Source organism: Mus musculus, chromosome 3 (genome assembly GCF_000001635.26).
Source record: "Mus musculus strain C57BL/6J chromosome 3, GRCm38.p6 C57BL/6J".
NCBI lineage: Eukaryota > Metazoa > Chordata > Mammalia > Rodentia > Muridae > Mus > Mus musculus.
Genome location: NC_000069.6, coordinates 86,365,358 through 86,391,524, shown reverse-complemented (window position 1 = coordinate 86,391,524; position 26,167 = coordinate 86,365,358). Strand labels below are relative to the sequence as shown.

Below are 26,167 nucleotides of genomic sequence, written 5' to 3'. Positions count from 1 at the left end.
AAAAAACAAACAAAAAAAGAAAGTATAAATGGCTTTGCCTATATTTTACAGGTAAAAAAATTTAAAAGACTAGAGTGACTTCTAAAAATTAACATATTCAAAAGCACATAGATTCAGGACACATTTTTATAAGATTTCTTACATGTAATTTTTCTTATCACTTTCTTTTGGGAAGTCATCAGTTTTGATAATCAGTGCAGTAACTTATTTTGTGACCTAAATTATTTCTAAATTATATTTTAACTTTTTGAGTAATTTTTATGGTTAACAAGCTAAGCATTTTATATACTTTTTAGAAGCTGGCCTATCTGCTCTTGAAATATGTCTATTCAAATAATTTGTGAATTTCTACGGTGCCTTAATTTTGGTTTTTGACTTTCTGCTTTGCTGACACAGGGTTTCCTGTAACCCAGTTTGGCACCAAACACTCTATCTAATCAAAGCCAGCTTTGAACTCCTCATTCTCTTGCCTTCGCCTTCCAGGTGCTGGGATTAAGAAAGTATCCTCGATGATTTTAGTTTTTACGTTTCAAGTTGCTGCTCAGTTTCTTGTAGTATGTTATATATTCAAAGTACTAATCCATTATTACATATTATTATTACATAATATAGACTAGCCTAGATTATCACAGTTTGCAAACACTGTCTCTCAGTACGTATGCCACCTCTTAACCCTTCATTGTTCCTCTTGACAACAGGAGGCTCTGTAATGTGAGATAACTGTATTTCTCTATTTTTTCTTTTTGTCAGTTCACTGAACTGTTATTCTCCCTCTAGAGAAGCAATGCACAAAAATATCAAAGTGTCTCTGCTATATTCTCTAATGGAAGAATACTGGCTCCAAGTATTATATGTAGATCCTAAATCCATTTTCCGTGGGTTTTTATACATTTTGCAAGATAGATGTCTAGTTGCATATGTCTGGAAACTAATATACACATTTGTTGGTATTAAATACTGTTCAAAAAGTCTTCTCCAATATGCTTTTATTGTCGGTAAAAATCAGTTTGCTGTAGCACTGTGGGCACTCGACTCTGTTTCACTGTTACTTGTGTTCATTTTAAACTCAAGTCTGTGTTGTTCTGGCTACAATAACCTTGTGTTACCTGCAGGCCATTTATTATTAGGTCTTCAGCTATGTTCTTTTTATTCAAGACTGAATTGACTAACTACTTTCTCTTGAGGTTCCATGTCAATTTTAGAATTGCTTTTATCTTTTTCTATGAATGTTAAATATAATCTGCACATCCTTTTCAGTAGTATGAACATATAGTTCTTTGTGAAAATAAATGAACATGGAATGTCTCTCTAGATTTTGGTATACTCTTTAATTTTTTTAGTCAATGTTTTATAATATTTAATGAGTCAACAACATTCTTAGTTTTTTTTCTTTTCTACTTAATTATGGTAACAATTTTAAGAAGAGACTGATTTCTAAGCATTATATAGGTATATAAAATGTTATTGATTTTTGTATGTTCATTTTGTGTCCTATAATATTTTATCAATTTTGATAAATCTTTGGTACATACTTTATGTTTTGTGCATATAAAATCAAGTCAACAGCTAACAGAAAATGTCTAATTTTCTATTCAGGTGCCTTTTACTTCTTTCTCTTCTGTTCTGCCTAGGATTTCTATCACTGTGTTGAGTAAGAATAGAGAAAATTAACAATTTAATCATAGTCCACATTGAGACGAGTGTTAGTTTCATGGGTTCCACAGTCATTCTTCATTTCTGACTATTAATCTGACTGGTATTTCAAATGATAACTCTTGAACTCTGAAATTCTCCTGCTTTCTACAGTCTGTTGGCAACTATCATGAGTGCATTTTTTTTCATTTATTTGAGTTCCAAAATGTTTGATTCTTCTATAGACTCACTGCTACATTTCTCATTCATAGCATGAAATGTTTTCCTACCTCACTGAATTGTTCCTACTTCTTTGTATCTGTTGAGTTTTCTTTTTTAAAAAAATTATTTAATCTTTTTTTTTTTACACTCCAGATTTTATCCCTCTCCTGGTCCACCCCAACTGTTCTACATCCCATACCTCCTCCCCCCATATCCCCAAGGAAGTCCCCACTACTTCTTGAAATTGGTTTTAAAACTCTTTTATAGCAAGCTGGCATTTCTCCTTTCCTGTGATTTCTATTGGTTGAGGGTAATTGTTACTTTGTGGGTAGAAATTAGGCTGCCTTGTATTTTATTTTATTTTATTTTATTTTATTTTATTTCATTGGTCCTTAAATTGTTATTTATACAATAGGAAAGCTGTCTCTTGAATAAGAGTGTTCACTGGCATAATGGCATACATCAGTTGAGTATGTTACACTGGCTATGGGTCAAATGAACACCTACTGTAATCTCCATACAGCTTCTTTGCTTATACCTAATGAATCTCAAGAATGCTAATGGAAATGCTCAGTAGATAGGATGCCATCATCTTAGTTGGGACAGGCTCACCATCAGCTCAGGATGTGGCACTAGAAACCATAGGTGCTGAGCACATAATGACTGCCCTGCAAAAGACCCAACAAGCAGCTGAAAGAGTTAGATGCAGGTATTTACAACCAACCAATAGACAGAATCTGCTGACCCCTGTGATTGAATTAGGGAAGACTGGAAGAAGCTGAGGAGGAGGGCAACCCTGTAGGAGGACCAGCAATCTCAATTGACCTGGACCCCCAAGATATACCCACTGATATGAAGCACCCAACACAAATACAGCAGAGGAAGATGACCTAACCCTCAAGAGACTGGAAGTCCCAGGGAGTGGGGAGGTCTGGTGAGATGGGGGCTGGGGGAGGTGGGGAGATCGTCATGGAAATGAAGGAGGGGGAAGAGGATGGGATGTGGAACAAAGGGTGGACCAGAAGGGGGATAAAATCTGGACTGTAAAAAAAGATTAAATAAAATATGAAAAGAAGTTTCAATAATTTATGTAGAGGTGAGGATTCTAGAATAAGCCAGGAAAGCTAAAGTAGGAAACTGCAAAAGAAGGGAAAGTGCCTAAAAGACACCTTCAGCTATGTAGGAAAAGCAATGATCTAGTGTCTGATTATGCCTGACACAGCATATCCAGTAATTAAGGGCAGGGCTTCTGTCAGTGTCTGAGACCCCTGTAGATGCCCTACTTGTCCTTGGCTGGTGGTGACAAACAACACAATAAAACACCCCTGGCCACTGGTGGGTTCCTGGCTGCTCCTCATGCCTGCAGGTGGATAGATGAACCTCCCCGATGTATGCATGTTTTCCTATGTAAACAATAAATACTTCTTTTATATTGTTTTTAAATAAGAACAATCATTCAAGTTTCATGAATACCAATGTCAAAGTTATGAAAATACAAATGTATTGTAAAGTAATTATTAAGTATCTATTGCTTTTCTAATCTTGATATTCTAACCTGTCAAATAAAAATAACAATTTATGTGGGTACTATAATATTATCCTTTAAAATAAGTTGTGAAATCTGGAATTAAACATGGTTGATATAAAAGAAAGAAATGAAAACTAAATTAACAAACATTTAAACTCGTAATTACTAATTTTCATTCTTACATAAAAAGTGTTAGGTGTTAATGGTTTATTTTGGCTTTGGTCGGTTATTTTTGTTATCCTGGTTTAGAATTTATTTATTGTGATATATATCTATCTATACATTCATTTGTTTACGAGGGAGCATGTACATGTGTGTACATGTGCGGTCTTTATTTCCTTTTGTATTATTTTGTTTAACAAGGTCTCATTTAGCTCAAGCTGACTCGCATGCTCTACATAGCCACAGCTGAACTTGAACTTCTGATCCTTCTCTATATATAAATCTTCTTAGCAGCCTCTCATGTGAGGGGATAACAGACTACACCATAAGTCTCAAGTGTTTTCCTTTTTAAAGCCCCGTTGCTATGTTCCCTAGGCTGGGCATGCATACATACATACATGCCCAAGCAATCCTCCTGCCTAGACTTCTAAGGAGTTGGACTGCAGTGACACAGTGCTAGGGTTTGGATTTTTAATCAAATGCCAACACTAATTTTTAAAATAGTATATATTCACCTGCCATTATTATTTTTAAAAAATTTAAACTAGATTTGCTAAGTTCCAGTGACCTAATGAGATGACCAAAACACTATCAAGAATCAAAGAAAGTGGTCAGAAAGGAGATTTTGAATAAAGAGGAACATGTGTGAACACAAAACTGAAAAATACTATACATAAGACCAAAGGTCAAACTGAGGCAAAACTTGTTCTTGCCATGGATGCAGTAGACTTCAGAGCTCAAGGGAAGCGTTCAGTGAGTTTTCAGGAGCATCGGCTGTTTGTCAGCACTCTCTCAAGAGTGCATCTGTCTAGTCACTGTCCCTACTATAAGCACATGCCAGGAAAGAATAAGGCAGAAGTGCAAAGGAAAAGCCTGACTCCACCTTCACCTCAGATGGAATGTCCTTCTGTGACAGTAAAAACAAGTAACTGCCCTTGGAAAAGGACTGCTCTCGTTTTATATAAAAGCATAGTCTGGTTCTACGAGTAAATGAAAAACATGTCTAAGTAACTATTAAGTTAGAAATAGGAGAAAATGAATTCTATTAAAATCTAAGCAAACGGCTCAATTTTATACTCATTAGCAAAAAAAAAAAAAAAAACATCAAATGAAACCCTATGTACAAGGAAATGGGTATTTTAAAAGTAACTATTCATGGAATGTATAAACTGTAGAACTGAGAGTGAATAGAGATTTTTAAACTAAAACAGATAAGGATAACACATACTCAAACATTTAATTATTATGAATATATCCTAATTTGTTTTCAAGTATGTCTAAAAATCATCCTTCGATCAATGAATTTCTAATAATTTCTGAACCCAGTTCTTTGTTAGTATACTTCACTGTTAAATACAGAAAGTATGGTTTCCATAGACAGCACAGTGGTTCTAAGCCTTTCTAGCTTTACGCTCCCAACAGATGATCATCATTAAGACTATCAGGCTCCACACTCAGGAGCTATATAAATGTGTCCTATTAGTACATGGTCAGTCTGCTTGGCAACTCGGCTTCTCCAGACATATGGCAACTCGTGCCCTTTGAGGTCTGAAGTCAAGTCTACAGGGAATCTCAAAGCCTGAACTGAAATTACAAGGCGGGTTCATTAAAGACTGCTGGAGGGAGAGCATGAAAGACATCCATTACAACTATATAAAACAGCTAATTATTTTTTAAACATTTTTAAGCCATCTAATGTACTCAATGTAGTAAAAAGTATTCACCAATCAAGTTAGTTTTTAGAGCATTAGTTTCATGGCCTGTCCATTTTTCTTCAAGGCTCCCACCTCCATCCTCAGTGCATTTAACACTCATTTCACAATGATCAAATAAAGATTTTAATACCATAAAATTAAATTAGATTAACGCATGTTCTCTAAAGCCTCTCCTACAGATTTACAAGCATGTTCCATATGCATTCATTGTTTCTTTCCAAAACTTGGTTTGGATTAACATATACTATTATCTTGAACTCAGCCAGATATATACACATGGAAATGTTTCTATAACATTCTATAAAGGTGTCTGTTTCTATAATTTTTATTATAAACTGATAATCATGAAAAGTATGAGTATAAATCATTATAAAATCAGTATATAAAGAGCTATTCATCAAACATGTGCAAAAAAGAAAATATATGAAGGATGAAATGTTCAGTTGTAAAATGTTTTAAAAGACTTTTCATTAATTGATAAACAGGAATTGATACATTTGGATATCTTCACATTGCCAGAACTTTTTAATACAAAAAGCATAAATATTTTCTAATTAATAACTGCTGTCACTTTAACTGCTCAAATGTCTAGATACTTTTTTGACTTGGAAGAATAAAATCACTATTTATTAAGTTTCACAACAAAACAATGTTACTACTGAATATTTATTCGAATAACAAATCTTTATAAAATGTTACATAAAATTCATTAGCTTGCCTCAATCATTTGTTCAATGTACATATAGCTGTTTGTGACAGACTATTTCCAAAAAATAATTACAACCTCAATCCATATGTAAAAAGACAACAGAAACAAGTACATTAACTCAGTTTTAAAAAAAAAATAAAAATCTAACGAAAACAGATTACCAATGATTTATATGGATGTCTAGTGCTGAAGTTAATTACAAGTAACCCAATAAAATAGTGCTTTTATTATTGTGTAGCAAGTACCAGCCATAGACTTGGAGGCAGAGCTCTTTATGCTGCCTTTCACATGCACAGTCCCACAGCACACAGCATTAAGAATTAAACATGTGGTAAATAAGCCCATACAGAAAACAGCAGCTTTTAACTAAAAGCAGAAACTTTCCTGCTGTTTAACCATTTGAAGTCACCTAATTCTGCACACTACCTACCTTGCATGTATATAATTCATTGAAAAAACTGTCAAGGTTAATATAAAATGAGATTTTAATTCAGTGCTCAAGTCTAACTTCAAATAAAGAATAATTGCAAAAACACACACATTTGGTTATAATTCATCATGAACAAGTAAGATTTATGTTTATGCTGTGAAATGATATGTCTTCAGAAGTAAAATTGTCTGAACATCATACTACATACAGCCATAAAACTCCAGTCTCTGATTTTAAACATATACTATCTAAGAAACATACAAGGAATATTAATTTCTTAGGTGTTGAGCCATAACCCACTGGCCAATCATACAAATAATAACTTTGGTTGTAGAAAGGCATAAGATTCCATAATCTTCAAATATTTATCAGTGCACTTAATAAGATGTTAGCTGATACCTAGAACAACACAGAAGTCCTACCGCATGCTCTGGATGGACGTCATGATGTCAGCCATTCTTCTACCTACAACATAACTTAAATACCAATAGAAGTAACTTGAAAATCTGATGCTTTTATATCTGAAGCCTTTTCTGTCTCAACACAATGCTCAAAATTGTGGTATTTAATTGTATTATTTCCATGTGCACTGTTCTGTTTTGATAAATATATAAATGTCAGGAGGTAAGATAAAGTGGTGAACAAACCGATCACCTTGTGTACTTAGTATAGTTTTTGAAGCAGATTCTGATTTTTAAGAGAAATTTCTCCAATGATATGTGTCCTTTTCCAAACTGACAAAACTTTGAGAACCATCATATAACACAATTTTTTTTTTAATGGAAGGCTTCATGAATTTGCGTGTCATTCTTGCACAGGGGCCATGCTAATCTTCTCTGTATCGTTCCAATTTTAGTATATGTGCTGCCAAAGCGAGCACATAACACAAATTTTTAATGATGATGATATATTTAGTAAGTTTTTAAACATTTTGAAAATCTGTAAATTAAACATAAAATAAGTAAAGATAAAGGCGGTATAAATGAGGACTAGATTTTACAAAGGAGAGGCCTTCAACACTGAGGTTACTAACACTGCCAGTGCTTCCTGTAGTTTGGTACACTAGCCTTCCTGGAAGAGCTATCATTATGATGAGAACCAGAGCAGTAGAATCACCTGTGGTATCTACAGAAGAGAGCCCATGTGACCCTTAACTTAGCTATATGGAAAAGAATGCAAAAGTTGTTGGGCTTTGAGGAACTCTTGGAGCTAATTCTTTATGGTTCAACATGGAAACAGGTTAGACGGGACATGTGATTATAAATATAGATAATAATCACAGAGATGAAAATAATGTTATTTTATTTTGTGAGATAAAGATATAAGACATAAATTAATTTCCTGAGAGGAAAAACAGGCACTGAGGTGATTGATGAAGAAGATTCTGTGTGCTAGAAGCACAGTCAGCACTAACAACTTCAGCATGTAGCCTAGTTTGTTCCACTAGCAGTTCTGTATACTTTTACAAATAGTAACTAACAAGATCTCAGTGCTCTCATAGCTCTCATTAAGAAACAAAATCTTTGGAATTTAAAAGAAACTGATTCACTCCATGTTATTTGTTAGCCAGTAACAGGAGGAAAAATGTTAACAAATATTCAAAATTAGTCATTGCCCAAAGTCACTTAGCTTCATATCTTGTTAGCATCATGTTGTAACATCTAAACATTTATGTCATAAGAAAGTAGCATGACCAAAAAGTATACACTATCAAGGTATAATAGATAGAATGCTTACAGAATACTCTAACTGTACCTGTGAAGGTACTACAACACACTAAAAACTCTTATTTCAAAACTCAGCAAGCAGTGCAAATACTTTAAAGATTTATATGTAAATCTAGATAAAAAGCTGGAAAGGTCAAATTTAATTAAGTACGCTAAATGTAATCTAGTATTATATCATAAGTATACTTTGTGTAAAAAATGTAAAATTGAATATACTTGATCCTTTAAAAAGTCATTAAAGGGAGATTAAACAAAGGAAATTTAAAACTATAGTTTTAAGCTGACCTTTTGTAATACCACAACTAGAAGACTGATTTAAAGTTGGATTAGGAAGGTGAGCACCAAGCAAAAAAACAAAATAACAAAAACAAGAAACAAAACAAAACAAATTAAAAAAAAAAGCAATAGTAACTGTGAAACAGACAATGACCTGTACTCACAGTTACCTTAAATCAAAGAGAAATGCCATACTCTGGATATTCCCATTTGTGTTCCTCCCTTTTCCTCTCTTCTTAACCCAAAATTTAAAAGAGGAGTTGTAAAACAGCAGGGAGTCAAATTAAAACACACTCTATTTTCAAATGTCTCCATACTCACAAGCTGACTTCCTGTCAGGAAGAGTTCCATTTCACTGAATACCCAAATCAGCAGGGAGCTTGCAGAATTAAGTGCCAGTTGGTATTACTTTGTTTTGCATTTACCACCCTTGAGAATATGTTCAAAGATGTCGTTACATAGCCAGCATGGTCCCATCCTTCTGACTAGACCGCCAAGCCACAGGGTGTACTGCCCATTCCACAAAATGTACCTTTTAAAGTTGTGTTTTCTAAATCCTAGTGTGCTGGTAAAGCAACGGGACGCCTGTATTTCAAACTGAACCCAGTATGTAAAATAAAATTTTGTTTTTCTTTGACTGTAAAAAGCACTTTAATTAATATCAAAGAAAAGTCTACATCAAAACATAAACAAAGAGCAGGGCACAGTGTATGTTCACTAACATACCATTTGATTTCAACATTTTAATGCGCATTTTGTTCTTCAAAAAAACAATACACTTCATTTACTTTGACTTTTGTATGTTCTTGCTGTTATATGAAGACATAGGTTTCTACCTTCAAATATAAAGTTATTTTTATAAAGATTTGGAACAATTCAAAACATTGGGTGGTTAAGCATGAAGTAATTAATAAGCTAATGTCTTTTTTAAATTGTCAGTTATTCTAAGATTTTTATGATCAATTCAACTATCCTCGGTAGCTCTCAGAAATGTCTTATCTATGCTAGGAAGGCCTTTAGCATCATTTTATAAGGTCAACTATTTACAATGCACAAAAATTAAATTAGCTCTGAACACTTCGATGAGAGTAACTATTCTTCCATTTACTGCAAATTACACAGATAAAGTGCTCACAGTTGCTCTGTGACAGAACTGACTGATTACACTTTTTTTTCTCCCATATTAATGGTAGGGTCTATGCTATTGATTCTTATTCCATTAGTGATCAAAAGATCATAGGTACTGACAATAATAAAAGCTCAGAAACACTCAATTTATATCCACTAATTTTCTAAAAGTGTATTCCAAAGAAGAGGTATAAAAACATGAAAATGGAAAGAGTAACATAATAAAAATGCTTAAATATAAAAATGCATTAATCGTGGTTGGACCATGGTACATATAAACTACTCTTAAAGAAATCAATTGCCCCCCAAAGTACTATTTACCTTGTAAAAGTGGTTGGTTACGAAAGATATAGAATATTTACAACATGTCAAAAAGTATGTTTTCAACATTTAGCCCATTTTCTAAATCTGTTGCTCTGCAAACTGCTTTGAGCAAGGAAAAAGAAAATAGTGATGTCCTTCTATTTAAATATAAATTAAATTTTTTCAAAATTTTAGTCACATATCAAGATATTAATTTACTTGTATTTACGTGTTATTTTTCAATAACCTGAGGTTCAATATTTCTCACACTGTTTATCATGTCAGCTGCAAGAAAATAATGCTAGGCTTAGGCCAATGAAGTGGCTTAAAGGCAATCAAAGTACTTCAATGGACAGACAGACACACACACAGACACAAAGAATTTACACAAAATTTTCTCAAAAGAGGTCATCAGGAGATAGCATAGAAACATGGGCCTAAATCAACACGTGAGAAACACAGGCAAAAGCACTGCTAGCTCTAGACCAGTCTGGGCTGCACAGTGAGGCTACAGATCAAAAAGCAAAAAGCAAAACAAACAAACAAAAAACCCAAGTCATTACCTCCATTTGACTAAGACCTGAAACTCATCAGTTAATATGTACTCAAAATATATTATGTCCTTCCTTCAAAACCTACAGCAAAAATTCAGAACTGGAATTAGTCTTTCAGATTACCATAGAATTAGAATAAGATTATTCCTGAGTAAGATGGACTCTGCTTATTAGAGAAAAACTTTCCAATGGCTCTAAAACATACGAATTGATATGAATAAGGACTTCTTATCTAAATAGACAAGCATATTAATCTATTCATCTAGGAAGTGTTTATACAGCTTATGTCACTAATATGTACTGCCACCAACTTTAGTGTAATGGACAGGAACTGGTTTTCTGTAACCAACTTTAGTGTAATGAAAGAAAAAAATTGTAATATAAGAATTAAAACAGCTCTTAGGACCCTCAATTTAACTTGAACTTTTACACTGAATAACTGAACCCAGTGTTGGGGCAGCCATACTAAAAATTGACAATGAGCAGAAGCTAATGGGATATAAAGTTACTTTTATCCTACTTTATATAAAAGCAAACATACTTTTTAAAAGTATTTTTATTATATAATAAAACACAAAGATTTTAAGTGTAAAGAGAATTGGCTCTTGTAAAATCAAATCAATTAGTTATGCCACTAATCTATAGATACGGCACTATAGTAATCCCAGAACCTGAGGTTGAAGCAGGAGGATAACAAGATTCAGGCCAGAGTGAGATACATAGGAAGGTCCTGTCTCATCCATCTCTTCCAAGAAACAAACAAACAACAACAACAACAAAGCTATAATATTCCTCACTTATCCAACAAACATTTAATGAAAATTTTCTATATTCATATAAGCATTACAGATTATCATCTTAGGCCTTTTGGCCGTCTACAAATAAATATACACCAAAGTTTAAATTCTGTAGTTGGATCTCATATATCTGTGTGTGTGTGTGTGTGTGTGTGTGTGTGTGTGTGTGTGTGTGTATGTAAAGGGTTGACTTGAGGCTGGACACATAGCTCAATCTGTAAAGTGTTTCCCTAGCATACATGAAAGCCCTGGGTTTACTTCTTATAAATCCTGAATAAACCAGACATGACAATGTATATCAGTAATCCAAGCACTCAAGAGACTGAGGCAGAAGGATGACAAGTTTGAACCCAACCCATGTTAAAATGGAAAGTCCCAGGACAGCCTGAGCTACTTACAATGACTCCATCTCAAAATTACAAAAACAAAAAGAGTAATTTTATGAGTGACACTAATAAGGAATTAAAAATTATGTGCCAAGACAGAAAAAGGATGACACATTTGGGTAAGTTTAAGACTTGAAGATGACAATAAAGGACATTCAAGCCTCACCTCTCAGACGCCAGCTATCTAATGATGAGCATGCTTTTTGGTAATTACTTGTTTCTGTGAATCACCTATCTATAATGAGATAGCAACCATGATGATGAATGTATGAATGAAAGGGGGAGGAGAGAGCACTGAACAACAGCATTACCTATCACACACTCTGCAAACACAAATTCAACATACAGAATCGGAACTATCAGGGGGAGAAGAAGAAATCAGAGAAAGAAAAATGAAAGTTCTACTAATATTCCACAAAACTATCAACATAAAACCAACATTAAGAACAAAAGGATGCTGACTGGTATGTGTCTATGCAACTATCAGCAGTTGTTAATTTCCAAGCCAAAGACACAGCAACCTTGAGTGAAAATCACCAACCCTATCATTACCTTCATGTGAAGAAAGTATTTCCAAAAATATTAATAACTTTGATTTATTTTTTTTAAATCAGGCTAAACATTTAAATAAACTTATGCTGCTAATTGATAACTCAGACAGGACGCCAAGCCAGACTACATGGTGCTGTTAGTTTTTCTATAGACTGTATGCATTTCTGATAAATGGGAAAAGAATAGATGACCTGGCAGAAGGCTCAGACAATAATATGTGATTTACAGGACATGAATGCCGCTACCACAAGATTTATCTGACAGCCCTCTCCGATAGTGGACTGTTGAGTATCCGATGGAATGATTTCTAGTCTAGAAAGTCTACTACTGAGTAGCCATACACATTATTTATTTATTAGATGTTTTGGGTTGAAACCATTTTTAAATGATGCACTTCACAATGCACAGTCATAAATTTAGCTTTAAACCCAAGAAGGGAGGCAGTGTTATTGGAATGTATGTCAGGCTGAATTAGGATGAGCAACACAACACTTTTATAAAGTGGCCTGGATTGCAATGTCAGTTCTTTCAAAAATGATATTAATGTCAAATGAGGAAGATACAAGCACTTTATAGAGCACTGAAGTAGTATTACTTAAAACATTTATTTAATATTTTATTTAAAATAATTTTAACAGATTTATACACAAATGCAACAAATAGGAGGGCATTTTTGCATTTTTTGACAAATTGAATTTGGGGTATAGCCGAAAACTTTCTCAACTTTTTTTGTGTATCTGGAAATATGCACTTCCTTTAATACTGTATGTAGTTATATTTTAAGGAAAGCAATTTGGGCTAAGGATGTGAGTTTTTGGCAAAGCATTTGCCTGATATGTGCAAGGCCCAAAATTTATTCCACAGCACTGAAAGAAATTAATTTTAAGAAAAAAGATCAATGTTTTGAGCTTGCCTAGTACTTGAGTTATTTTATATGAGATATAATACATAAATTAATTTAATAAACTTTACTCAAAAGCAAAATATTGAATAATAAGAGAGCTTTTCAATTCTACCAACACAGACTAGATGTTTTAAATAATGGATAAAATAATGCTTAATCAACTAGTAACGAGGAAAGAGTAAGAAATGTGTTGGCCAAACCCTTAAAGAGTTTTATAGTGATACATTTTGTTTATTGACAGCAAATCACATATGATAAGATCTTTAATTTATACTTAAACATATTTGCTAATAAAGTACGGTTAAACACCTTGTCTTTAAATTTTTAAAAGAAAATAAGTTGCGAATGGGCTCAAGAAAAATAATCAGGATACAGCTGACTGCCATGAAATTAACATCAACTAATTTGTAAAGTTCTAAATCAAATTTGCAGATGTTAAGTTCATAAGCATATCCCATTATTTATGTGATTAAAAAGGAGTTTTTGACCTGATCTTTTGATCTTTGGCACTCAATCCCTTCCATCTCCTCTTAAAAAATTAATTAAAAATTTAGCAAGAGGGTAGCTTTTTACTTCCCACCCTATCTCACACTAAAAAAAATTATCAATCAAACTCAAGATATCCCCACCCAGAATCTGCAAAATGTCCCCTAGAAATTCAATTTCATATCTCCTCAGCTTTCACATAGAAAAAGACAGTTCACTTCTTAACAAAATAAATCACTTTTGTGATTACCAAGTTGACCTCTTTGAATTAGGAAAATTCAAAGTGAAAAATGTAATTATCACTCTGGAACAATCTGTATACATGTGGAGCTAATTCTAGCTTCATTTTTCACACTGTGTCACGTCTCCTAGAGATGCCATGGGACTTTTTGAAGAACTCATAAAAAAAGTGCTGAGGACTTCAAATACCTAATAATGTGTGTTATTCAAACAAAAGCCTTGAGAATTTCTGATTTTTAAAATTTCACTCTTCTAAGTGATTTCCATATGCCATTTGATCAGATAAGCATTAAGCAGCACAGTGACATCCATGACAAATGGCTGTTATCATGTGTCATTCTTTATCTGAGCAGCTTCTGACATTCAGATACATATTGTGCTATATTGAAAGGAGCTTTCAGGTACCAAACCAAATTCAATTCTAAACTAAAAGATGAAACTCCATTATTAAAATTTGCATATGAAGCAGCTATGTCATAATAAACAACAGAACCATAATCTTATGACAAAACCATAAGGACTAAAAGGAAAGGTAATTTCAAACAGATATAAAACTCTTATCTGGTGATTTTCATACAAGAAATAAACAATCAATTATTTAAAATCAGATGGCTTAATGAGAAATTTTAACAAGGGAGATTTTGGAAAAGAAGTATTCTAAAACAAATTGGATAAATTATTAAAAAGAATGCACATAAAAATCAAAGAATAATAAGCCCTCTAAGAAATGTAACTGTTCCTTCGAAGTTCATTACAAAATTCCATTAGCTATACTCTCAAGGAGTAATTGTTCTTATTGCACTGTATTGATAACACATAGTATTGATTTTTCACACCTTCTATGATTCTTTAATTTGTATTCATGAAATGTCTATCAGCACAGTCTGAATAAATTTGGCAACATAGGCACTAAAATGAACAAATCAATGCAAAGAAACATTAATTTTGTATTATCCTTATTCGTTAGGCAAGCAAACCATGAGAGCTGTAAATGAAGGTCAAAGGTGTTGAAATGGGTCAGAACCCTTGACCTCTAAAGCAATACTCTTCCTATTAAAAAAGGCTATTTTAAAGTTTTAAGTACAGGAATTTACTACCAGCAAGATACCACTTTAAAAAGACTACAGAAGAAGGAAAAAACTCTCAATAAAAGCATTCATTTGTTTACTTGAAAATCAAAAACAAAACATCACAGTATACATAAATTTTATTTAAGTTTTTTAAATCGTTAAAGCTAACCACAAGGTTTCTAAACACTGGAATTAATTTTGCTCTGAGGAATTTGTTTTGCACAGCTTATGATGATGATTTGTCACATCTTTGTTGGTATTTTCCCAAGTCTACTGTGTATGTCAAAAATAATTAGCAATGACAAGGATTCAAAATTATTTATTACTCATTTTATAGCTTCTGCACAAAAGGGAGGCAAAGCACATGATTCCCAAGGGAATTCAGAGAGGCACTCTACAAAGTACATGAATAAAGCGACTTCTAGATCGTTAGGACACAGAGCAGAGACTGTCATTTCAAGATCAACTGATCCAAACATTTTAGTGTAATTCTAAAAACTGCTTTTTCTCATTTATCTTCTCTCTCTCTCTTTCTCTCTCTCTCTCTCTCAGTTCATGTTTCAAAATCATCTATACTATATATAAGTAATCATTTTAAGATACAAATTAATTATTTTAACATAACACTCAAAACTTTTTTGCCACAAAAACTTAATAAAGCAAAAGGCTGTCAAACAAAGCCTGAGAGCTTCCTTGTGCACGGCCATGTGACGGCCATGTGACGTGGTTGCACCCACCTGGGAACACAGCAGCATGACCAGCTCCACAACTGAACTGCTGGACTTCATGCAGACCAGGCCTATGTTAAAGAGAAGGTTATATTAAAAACACGAAGTTGTTTTAAAATTCCAGAGATTCATTTTATGCTATTTTTATCCAAATTGATTTAAAATTAAAATGTTAATATTGAGCTAACAACTATACCTGTACACATTTGATGGTGTGACTAAACAAAGTAGTCTACAGTTACTTTAAACTTGGTATCAAAATGACCATTCTGTAAACTACTTTAACGTTCAGGATACTCAAACATCTACTGACTTCCTCTATAATGATATTTCATGACACTCATAGAAATGCATATAACACGAGCCATATTGATCATGATCATCTACATGTTGTTTGGGAGAGAGCTGATTATTATACATGCAGGGGAGGGAAATGGCTCCCTGACCTTTGCTTTCCCCACCACACTCTCTCCCTTCAGCCCTCCAGCTATCAATCAAGTTTCCATTTTGTTTCATGGCAGCAGACATCCCAAACACTCTTATTAGTACCTTGACCTCCGACCTCACACTAAACCTTAACAGAAATGCAAGCCATTGTCTGATATGTGTTCCCCATTTCCTATAAACTGATTATTTACATTTTCTTTTCTATGTTTTGTTTTAGATTACCTAAAAATATCCTTAGGAAGGAACTTTTATATCATTAACGGCCATCTAAAGAGTTATTTACTTTAAATACCCAATACAATCAAAGAACAGCTCAAAGAATTTGCTATTATGAATATATTTAGAAAGTAATTCCAACCATTATGAGGATTGAATAACTCAGAGACATTATAATTATCAAAGACATACAACTGTTAATTGTGTATTAAATATACTGTATTGATATTCAGAGCTTTAGCTCCATTTTTACTCCATAAAGGCTTCCACACATCCCACTCATGCCCTATCTCTTATGTTCATGTTCTTCAATTTTTCTTCTTTTGAAAGAATAATTCCTCAACTAAACAACGGCACTGGTTGGCATGTTAAGGCTTTACAAATACCTTTTATTTTCTAAAAAACAAAAAATAAAAAAATGTAGCCACTGCCAGGTCTAAAGCTCCCAATCTGGGAGCTTACACTTCCCAGTGCTGGGATTCCTAGTTCAAACCACCACGACCAGCCTTAAGTTCTTAAATAGAATCAGGTATTTGAAGATTTGTTTTCTGTTGAACTGAATCTTCCTTCACCTAGTTGAGGCATCTTTTAAAAACATTAGCTATACAATGCCTCATGCCTATGTAGCCTAGTCACTAGTCTTCCTCAGCAGTCTACCTCTGCATGCTACCTAACCAGACCCTACATAAAAGAGATCTTGTCACCTATATATAAGAACAGAGTATTTTACAGTACCATTTTATTCATAAAATATAATTGTGCTAGCAGAAAAAAAATAATGCATTCCATATTGTTTATACATGGCAAGGTATGGCTATTTGTATGGCTCTGAAGTACATGCAAAACCTTGTTTCACCGCTCCTCCTAATCCCCATGGTTAATTTAATTGCACTAAAAAATAAATCCTGATCTAAAGATGAAACTCAACAGTAAAGCACTGGGATAGGATGTACAAGATCCCAAGTTCAACCTCCAGCACAAGAAAAATAAATGCTACTGCTTTGGCCTAATACTTTTATACTCTATCTGTCAGGGCTTTAATATGATTAGCCCAGAGAGCAGCACTATTGGGGGTGTGGCCTTGTTGGCAGAAGTATGCTAATGTTGGGTTGGGCTTTGATACCCGGCCTGGCAGACAATACTCTTCTCTTGTTTGCCTTTGAAACAAAATATAGAACTCTGAGCTCCTTCTCCAGCACCATGCCTGCCTGGATGCTGCCATGCTTCCTGCCTTAATGATAATGGACTGAACCTCTGAACCTGTAAGCCAGTCCCAGTTAAATGTCCTTTATAATATAATATGATAAAAAAAGAAAGGTATAGTAGGTATTGAAGGGGGGGCTCTCTCGGAGGAGTTGGGGTACAAAAGGGAAAAAAGAATGTGATGTAAGTATATTTACTCAAAATATGTTTTTAAATGTTAATAAATTCAAATAAATTGAAATTATGTATCTTTTCTCATCATAATGTAATAAAACTTAAATAAAAAAAGTAATAGTTGCCTTGGCCATGGTGTTTCTTCACAGCAATAAAACAACTAACTAAGACACCATCGAAATTGCTGGTTTAAAAAAATAAACAGATTAAAATATAACGGATTTATGAAAAAGTCTTCAAAAGAAACAGACCTCCACTTGGGCCAGCCAATGGTGAACATATTTAAGAAGATGCAGACTTCCCTTACATGAGCATATAACTTTATAATGTAAGCGCACACAAACAGAATAAAGACAAACCACTTACTTGTTCCTTCTATCAGCAGTTCTTGTCCATGACTACCTAAAAGTGTCCGAGAAAGGAAAGGTGCAAAATCCACAAAAATCTCTCGGAGCAGAGGAGCTGCCTTCTCCAGTGCATGCTCTAGCCTTTCTGTAATACTAACAGAAGATGCTGAGAGTTAGCTCTCTATGCTCTAAAGTGAAATCTACTTCCATAGAAATACAAAGTCACATGTAAAATAAAAATGGCCAAAAAAACCACATTACTGTGCCCAGTAACTTCCTACCTAAAATGTCCTTTTTTACTGATACATCTTTCCAATCCAAGTTCGCACAGACACCTGACAAACTACCATTCTAAGCATCAGTTCTTACTGCAAACTGCACCTCACTCACTAAAAGCATTTTTAATGACTCCATTATAATCTGAACTAACTCAAGACCTCATCCCATTTCTACTTATCAAACTTGGCTATCAAAAAACTTGAGATAAAATATCATGTCTTTATTTTAAGTTGTCAGTTGTTGCATGTAAATGTTTGTAAAAACTAGTTCAAACTTTTATTGAAGTGATAACACTTTCTAATCTAACCTAAGAGACTTCATTAGACAAACCATAAACTATACATTTATAATTATCTCAACATATTAACAAGTTTGCATGAATGTACATATATGTTTATATGTAATCAATCACATACATTTAATGAATTTAGAAGAACAAACAGGTATGCTGAATGTCAGGGAACTGATGAGTACCCAGAGTTTACACAGCAAACAAGTCAACAGCCAGTGCTACTCTTGGTTCACAATAGTACTTCCATATCTTATAATAGCAACAGAGGGCTCCCACTGAAACTACCAGACAATCCTCTAAAAGATACTGGTCTCCACAACCACTCCTCACAGATTTCTCCCTGTGCTTCACCAAACCTTTTAGGCCTGTGTGATCCCACAAATATATAGCATTCACAGAAGTACCCCACTGCCCTGGGGAGACAGGGAATTGGCAATTATGGTAAGAAAAACAAAAATTCTCTGACCACTTGGCATATAGTGGATAAAAATGTGGCTATAGATTTCAGAATTAAATTTTGAAACATATATTCCAAATTAAAATTCTAAGTAAAAGTAAACTCTATGTAGAATGCAGTATTAATAGGATCATGATTGACCAGATACCATCACTTTAACACTTTTAAAGAAAAGGTACAATGTATTCTTAAGAATTCATAATTATCCACAATATACACCATAAGCTCAGAAAAATGTGTCATACATGTAGCATTTTTATTACAAGTGGACATTTCTCATAAACATTTTAAAACATTATATTTTGAAATAAAATTAATTTTGAAAGAATTCAGGGGAGGTGTAAGGGGAGGGTGGGTCATAAAAAAAGCACAAATTTCAATAACTAAGCAAGCAGCTTAAGTACCTCATGTGTGCAGCTGGGTCTTGTGGGACGGAGCCAACTGCTGCAACTGAGGGCAGTTTTGCATTAGGAGATCTACTTCCTATAAGAGAAAAAAGAAATATTTCACAGTGGTTTTCTGGATCTAGATATAAGGATTCAAGCAAATACGATCTCTTTATAAACAAACATGTATTAAATGTATTTTTTCAAACATGTATCACTCTTAGATAAAGTCTAACAATTAAAGTCTTTCTCTAATTATTTATATGTAAATCCCTTTATAAGGTCAGTTGTGTTAGGTAACCCTCCTACCCAAGGGGTAGAGAAGTAGCAGACAAGTATTGACAGATTCTGATCCGCTGAGTTAGCTTTGCAATTTCTTTTATTTAGCACCAATAAACATAACAAGCAGAAGTTTTCTTTTCAATGAAGTAAGACTTGGAAAGATAAAATTCTAATTTGGCTTTAAACAGCTGTGTCACTATCAACAAGAGGATGACCTTTTAGCCATCACTGGAGAGCATGTGCTACACCACGACCTCAAGAGTCTAACAAACATGGTGAACAAGCCACAGACACCTGAAGAACAGCCCTTAAGTTATCTCAGGATCATCTGTACTTTCTCATGAACCTTCATTATGATAACAATATGACATGTATTTCTCACATTTATTTCAACTGATGTTGCCCACCCTAAGATCAAAGAGATGTACCAAATAAACCCATTACAAAAGAAATAAAAAAAGAAAGAGGGTTGGGTGGTGGGAGAGAGGGAGGGAGGGAGGGAGGGAGGGAGGGAGGGAAGAAGGGAGGGAGGGAGGGAGGGAGGAAGGGAGGGAGGGAGGGAGTGGTAAGGAACAGTTCAGCGGTAGAGCACTTACTTGCTTTGCAGACACAGGCCTTACAGTAAATTCCCAGTATGGGGAGGGCAGTATTTTTAAAAACAGGAATACTATTTGTTCCAATAAAATAATGACAAAAATTATTTCCTAACACTGCCTTTGAAAATAAGCTGATATTCTTTCCTAATAGTAAATCTAGCAAAACAGACTTTACAAAATGTTCTTTTAATCACAGGACTTGGGGCTCAAGAGATGGCTCAACAGTTAAGAGCACTTTTAAAGGACTCAAGTTTGAGCCTCAACACCATATCAAGCAGACAGTTCACAGACATCTATACCTGCAGCTTCAACTATAACTTTGGTTCCAGAGGTATATCACTCTCTTCTGGCCTCCTCAAGCACCCAAACACATCACACTTGGCATACACACACAGACACATACACATATATAAGTAAAAATAAAAATAAATCTTTAAGTCATAGGACACATGCACAAGAATGATAAAAATTAACTAGCAATATTAAAAAGTAAACAAATAAATAGAAAAATTAGATGAACTAAATATACCAACAGTGTCACATGAGATTGCCCTTCATACCAACAGGAAAAAAATATGTAATTATGCATTTTAACTGAAAACATAAATTTATGATAAATTTGATTCATATTAACATTAACATTCCCAACAGATAATCACATATGTAAATGCAAAGGCTTCTTCCAACACGTGGAAGACGTGAACCTGTGTTTTCCTTATCTATGCACTGATAACGTGGCTCTTTCAAACAGGCAGTTTTCCAGATATCTGTAAATTGACCCTCCATCTAGCATCTATGCAGGGAGTAAAATACTATTTATACAAGTTCCCTAAGGATCTAAGTAACTGATGCCCCTTGCAGTAAAGAATCATTAAATCAAGTGACAATTTTTAATCACTAAATACTGCTATACTACAAGGGTGTATAAGTGAATAGGCTTGTGTCTTTGTGTGTGTGTGTTTGTCTGTCTTGCAAGGGATAGTCGACAATGCCTAGTAAAAAATTATTTGAAAAGAAATGAAACTTTTTTTACTAACTTTTTTAAATAAAGACAAACCTTTTAGTCTTAATGTTATATAGAGCAAAGACTGATGCTAAATTTTGCAAATTAGCAAGCACTCAGTATACAAACTGGTAAAGAATACTACAGCTTGGTTCCACTGCTGAGATAGTTTCAATTTTGTCTTCATTATTTATACTTTGCAACTCTGCTTGAAAATATATCATATTTTTAAAGACTATAGCATGTTAACATACAAAAACATATTATGTAGAAGAATTTTAATCCAGCAACATGGCTTCTCTGGCGAGAAATCATATCCAAAGACCTTCTAGGTCTGTGTGATTCAGCTGGAATACAGACACACCTCTAATCCTCTCCCAAAAAGGCAAGGAGATCTCTGAGTTCAAGTCAGCCTGGTAAACAGCAAGTATCAGGTAAAGAAAAGCTTAGGTGCAGGAACTCAGGAGACAGAGGCATGTAGATATCTTGAGTTTGTGTCACTTCAGTTTACTGATTCTTTTTGTTTTGATAAAATAAAACCCTAAACCACATGATGCAATACTATTACAACGGTGGGTTTCCAGGTGGAATTTTAAACTTAATACCTACTGTTTTCTATATATGAAAATGCTATGTGTACTTCTCAAGAATTCTTAAAGAATTCTTAAAGTTGTTGTAAGTTGTAGCAGGCACAAGACCCTGGGTTTGGTCCTCAGCTCAAAAAAAACAGAAAACCACTAAAAGTAAATGCTAAGAAAAGGGATGAAATGTGCAGTGTAGCAGAGTATGCCGGGCATGGCGGCATGCACCAGTAAGGCATTAGGTGCACAGGCGTTAGGTGTACTAGATCCATCCAACAGTACAACTGTATGAAATTAATCAAGTCACGTTGCAATGTGCTGTCCTACTTTTACCATACAGAGAAGTCATATACTTAACACAGTTACTATTGAGTAGTACATAAAGCATTGATTTTCTTTATCATACTGTGAACACTTCCTCTTGTATCTAAATGCTATGAACTTTCTAAAAATTAATTGCATTTCAAACTTTAGAATAAAATGTTAAGAGTAAAAAGCAGGGTGGGTATGTAGGTAAGTTTGGTAGAGTGCTTGTCTAGCACAGATGAGCCTCTGGTCTCTCTCCACCACCACATAAACCAAGTGTGGTGGCAACCTACAGCATTTAAGATGAGGAGACAAAGGGATCATAAGTTTTGATTCATCGTTAGCTACAAAGTGAATTCAAGGCCAGAGGAGGCCACATGAGACTTATTCTCAAAAGAAAAACAGGAATATGAGAGAAATATTTATATTTATTTTGTTGACACATAAGAGAAAATAAAGTATGGGGACTGGAGCTGGGTAGTAAAATAACATCAAAACTCTGTGAGACTGACCAGTTCACCAAATACCGCTTCAACTGAATCTCCAGTCCTGATTTTACTTTTTAATTTCACTCAGATTTTGGGGGATATTAGTAAACAATCAATAGTAGATTTGTAAACAAAAAGATAATAGTGAACAATCAACAGTAAAACATAAAAGCAGAAAGATTTCTAAAGCACCTTACAAACTTCTTGGTTGAATCACAAAATCCTAAAATTTGCTAAAATAGATCTAAAAATACTGTTGACTTCATTGCCACCTGACTCACCTGGTGACTCTCCTCCGGTGTCTGAGGCGTGGGTGGGATCTACTGAAGACACCACACTGACGGCGCTACTAGGTGCACTTGTAGTAAGGGCGGAAGGTAAGACTGATGATTTCTTTGTTGCAATGATGACACTTCTGTAATAAAGGTTTTAAAATATAAATTATTTACATGAATTATATGCATTTAAAAGTTAAAAAATCTAACTTTCATTTTCTTTCCTACCTTATTTTGATGAATTGTTTGAAATATTCTTACTACTTAAAATCTCTTCAACGTTATCCATATTTACATATCTTTTTTTTTTCTCTTTTAGAGAGGGAGAGAGGGAGGGAGGGAAGGAGAGAGAAGGATTAAGAGACAGACAGAGTCTGTATGCATAAACAAGACCACAACCTTGGATGTTATTCCTCAGGCACCAACTTGTTTTTGGGACAGGGCTGGCACTGGGCAGAACTGCTCAGTAGGCTAACTGATGAATTCCAAGGTTCACAGGATTCTGTCTCCCCAGAGCTGAACTTGCAAGAGCACATCACATCCAAGGTTTTTAATTGTTTGTATTTAATACATATGAGTACTCTGTATTATGTGTAGCTGGTAGCTGAAGTGGCTATTCGATTCCCTGGAACTGGAATTTCAATCAGTTGTGAGCTGCCATGTGGGTGATGGGAATCAAACCCAGACCCTCTGGAAGAGCATCCAGTGATCTTAACCTCTGAGCCATCCTTCTCACCCCCTCCCCACACTCCCTTCTACACAGACAGCTTTTTAAAACAATGGTTGATGAGGATCAAACCCTCCTCTTGTTTGCACAGCAAACACTTTACCTACAATCTATCTCCCCAGCCTCATTGTTTTTAAAACTAAGACAAAGTCCTATGAAAATAATTCATTTTAACATTTTAACCAACATTTACACTAGAGTTCTTAAATTTAAGACCATCTTGAATTTTCTAATAAACATAATCAAAGAGAATGTGGGGAGTGGAAAGAGAGAATTTTGGAATTGAAGAGGACAAGAAATTAACTTTTTTAAAAACTTAATAACTGATGCAGAAAATTCAATATGTTTCAATAAGAAATTTAAAGCAGTGTTAACTTAAAATCATAAAACCTTAACTATCTCAAAAGAGAAAACAATACCTACACAAGCAATGGATACATGTATAAAGCTCATGAAACACAACAGCTTTTGATTATATCACACAGAAAACAATAAACAATTTTTTTAAACAGCAAAAGTACCAAATAACCAGTTGTTTATATTGTGTATTATTTGAACACAGGTATTTATGATACACCAGTTTCAATTAAAGTGCAATACTTTATACTAAAAGAGTAACTAAAAGACCTTGTTAGACACAACTTAAAAGGCATTTTTTAATTGAAGTTAGCTCCATAAACATGCAAAACCCCAGCTAATGAGGTAAAAGGACAGCTGATATATAATGTACTCCCACAGCAGCTCTTACTTTTAATTACCCGGTGTTAACCATAAGCTTAAAGTCTTCAACATTCAATTTATTTAATCATGTCTTTTGTTGACAATACTGTAAGCTGAAAGTATTCCCTTAATAGCTTTAAAATATTTGATTTTTAAACAAAGTTACTTAGATATTTTACCCTAATAAATGTATTCATACTTTCTAAAGGCATGTAATTCCATTATTTTAAAAATACATTTCTGTGGTTATTTAAAAAAAAAAAAAAAGGACAAAGTGAAATAGGTTCCGTTTTACTTCACTGACTATCATTTGAGGGCAAATACTGTTGCCAATTAAATCAAGTTATCTTGTGCTGGGCAAGGCTTATTCAATGTACTTGGGGGTAGCTGGTGTCACATCATTATAAGGGTGACTGCCAATGTTAACTATATACTAAAAAATAGAAGCAACAGCCACCTGAGCCCCCAATCCAAACTGGTGTGCTTAAATCATGGTAGCTTATATCAGAGGAGGATCACTGAGATAAAAAGATGTGGCTATGACCGTGTGTGTGTGTGTGTGTGTGTGTGTGTGTGTGTGTGTACATATATGTACATATACATATGTGCTTATGGTACCCTCAGAAAACAATATAAATATAATCTGTGCTTGTTTTGCCAGAAATTTATATGCTAAAATGTCAGAACATTTTTCATGTTCTAACAATTAGGTAAAAAATGAAAATATGAATAATCCACTTTCACATTTGTTCACAAAAGAACCATCACAATCTGTTTCATGCATACAACAGATATATACTGATGGGAAAATAATATTTAGATTAGTGAATTGTGGGCAGACAGTGGTACAGCACTTTGTCTATTATGTCTGAGGTCCTTTATTCAATCCAAATCAGTGAAAAAAATTTAATCCTATAAACAAAATTTAGACATACAATTATCTTATGACCCAACAACTGTACCTTAGAACTTTGCTCAAGAAAATATAAATATCCATATACAATTATGCTTCCAGACCCTTTAGAGTAGCTGGATGGAACTAGAAATTGCTCAAGTGTCCTCCATGCAGAAAAATGAAGTTTTTAAACAGTGAGTACTTACACAGTAGGATACCATGATGCAACAGTACAGCACAGAGTGCTGATAAAGTCGGCAGCATGGATGGATCACAAAGGCCTTCTCTTCACAGCAATGAGACCCTAACTAAGACACTTGTCAAATAAATTAAGGAAGCCTATGTTCAAGAACATATTCATTACTTCCTTTTTAAAAAGAGTTTTGGAGAAGGCAAACTAATAAATGGTTTTGTAAAAAGTTAAAATAGCAATTGCCTGTGGGGAACAGAGACAGGGATTAGGTGGGAATGGAGAACGCTGATGTTTGTGCAATAAAGTATACTCAAAACTCATCAAATATCACACTTCATATCCGGTCCTTAAAATGTACAATCATTATTTTTACATGGCTAATTAAACACAGCAAAACACTGATTTGGGTTTTAAACATTTAGCATACTGTAAATAAGTAATACTTACAAAAGTGAAAAATAGCATATTCTTTTATTCATCTTAGTAAATATTTACTCCCCAGATTTTTGTACATATTCTCAAAAATTTGTAGTTTAATTTGAAAAACATTGTTAAGGTATACATTAACTTTATTAAAAAAAATAATAACTGGGAGTAAAAACACAAAAGGTATCTGAAGCCAGAGCCCTGAATTCCTGTTCCTCCAGCATCGTGTCCTCACCCTTTACAATTCCTAAGATTACACACATGAGACACCAAACACCTTTTAAAACATTTTTGAAAATTTTAAGACAAGCTCAGAAAGGTAAAA

The 26,167-nt window shown here is 34.1% G+C and overlaps 1 protein-coding gene and 1 non-coding gene across 10 annotated transcripts in view; both read right to left on the bottom strand.

Annotated features, from left to right (window-relative positions):
• The window catches only part of Lrba (LPS-responsive beige-like anchor), a 559,239-nt gene that overhangs the window by 391,170 nt on the left and 141,902 nt on the right, over positions 1 to 26,167 (bottom strand). For all 9 annotated transcript variants that reach the window (XM_006502347.4, XM_006502349.4, XM_006502350.4 and 6 more), the window contains exons 31-34: positions 22,888 to 23,021; positions 19,369 to 19,447; positions 17,956 to 18,089; positions 15,559 to 15,620 (exon numbers count right to left, since the gene is read on the bottom strand). In XM_006502347.4, coding sequence (XP_006502410.1) covers positions 15,559 to 15,620; positions 17,956 to 18,089; positions 19,369 to 19,447; positions 22,888 to 23,021 — 409 coding nt within the window. The remainder of the gene's footprint in view (positions 1 to 15,558; positions 15,621 to 17,955; positions 18,090 to 19,368; positions 19,448 to 22,887; positions 23,022 to 26,167) is intronic.
• Gm25039 lies at positions 7,172 to 7,278 on the bottom strand. The gene has a single exon (XR_003954727.1). It is a non-coding gene; the product is annotated as a U6 spliceosomal RNA (small nuclear RNA).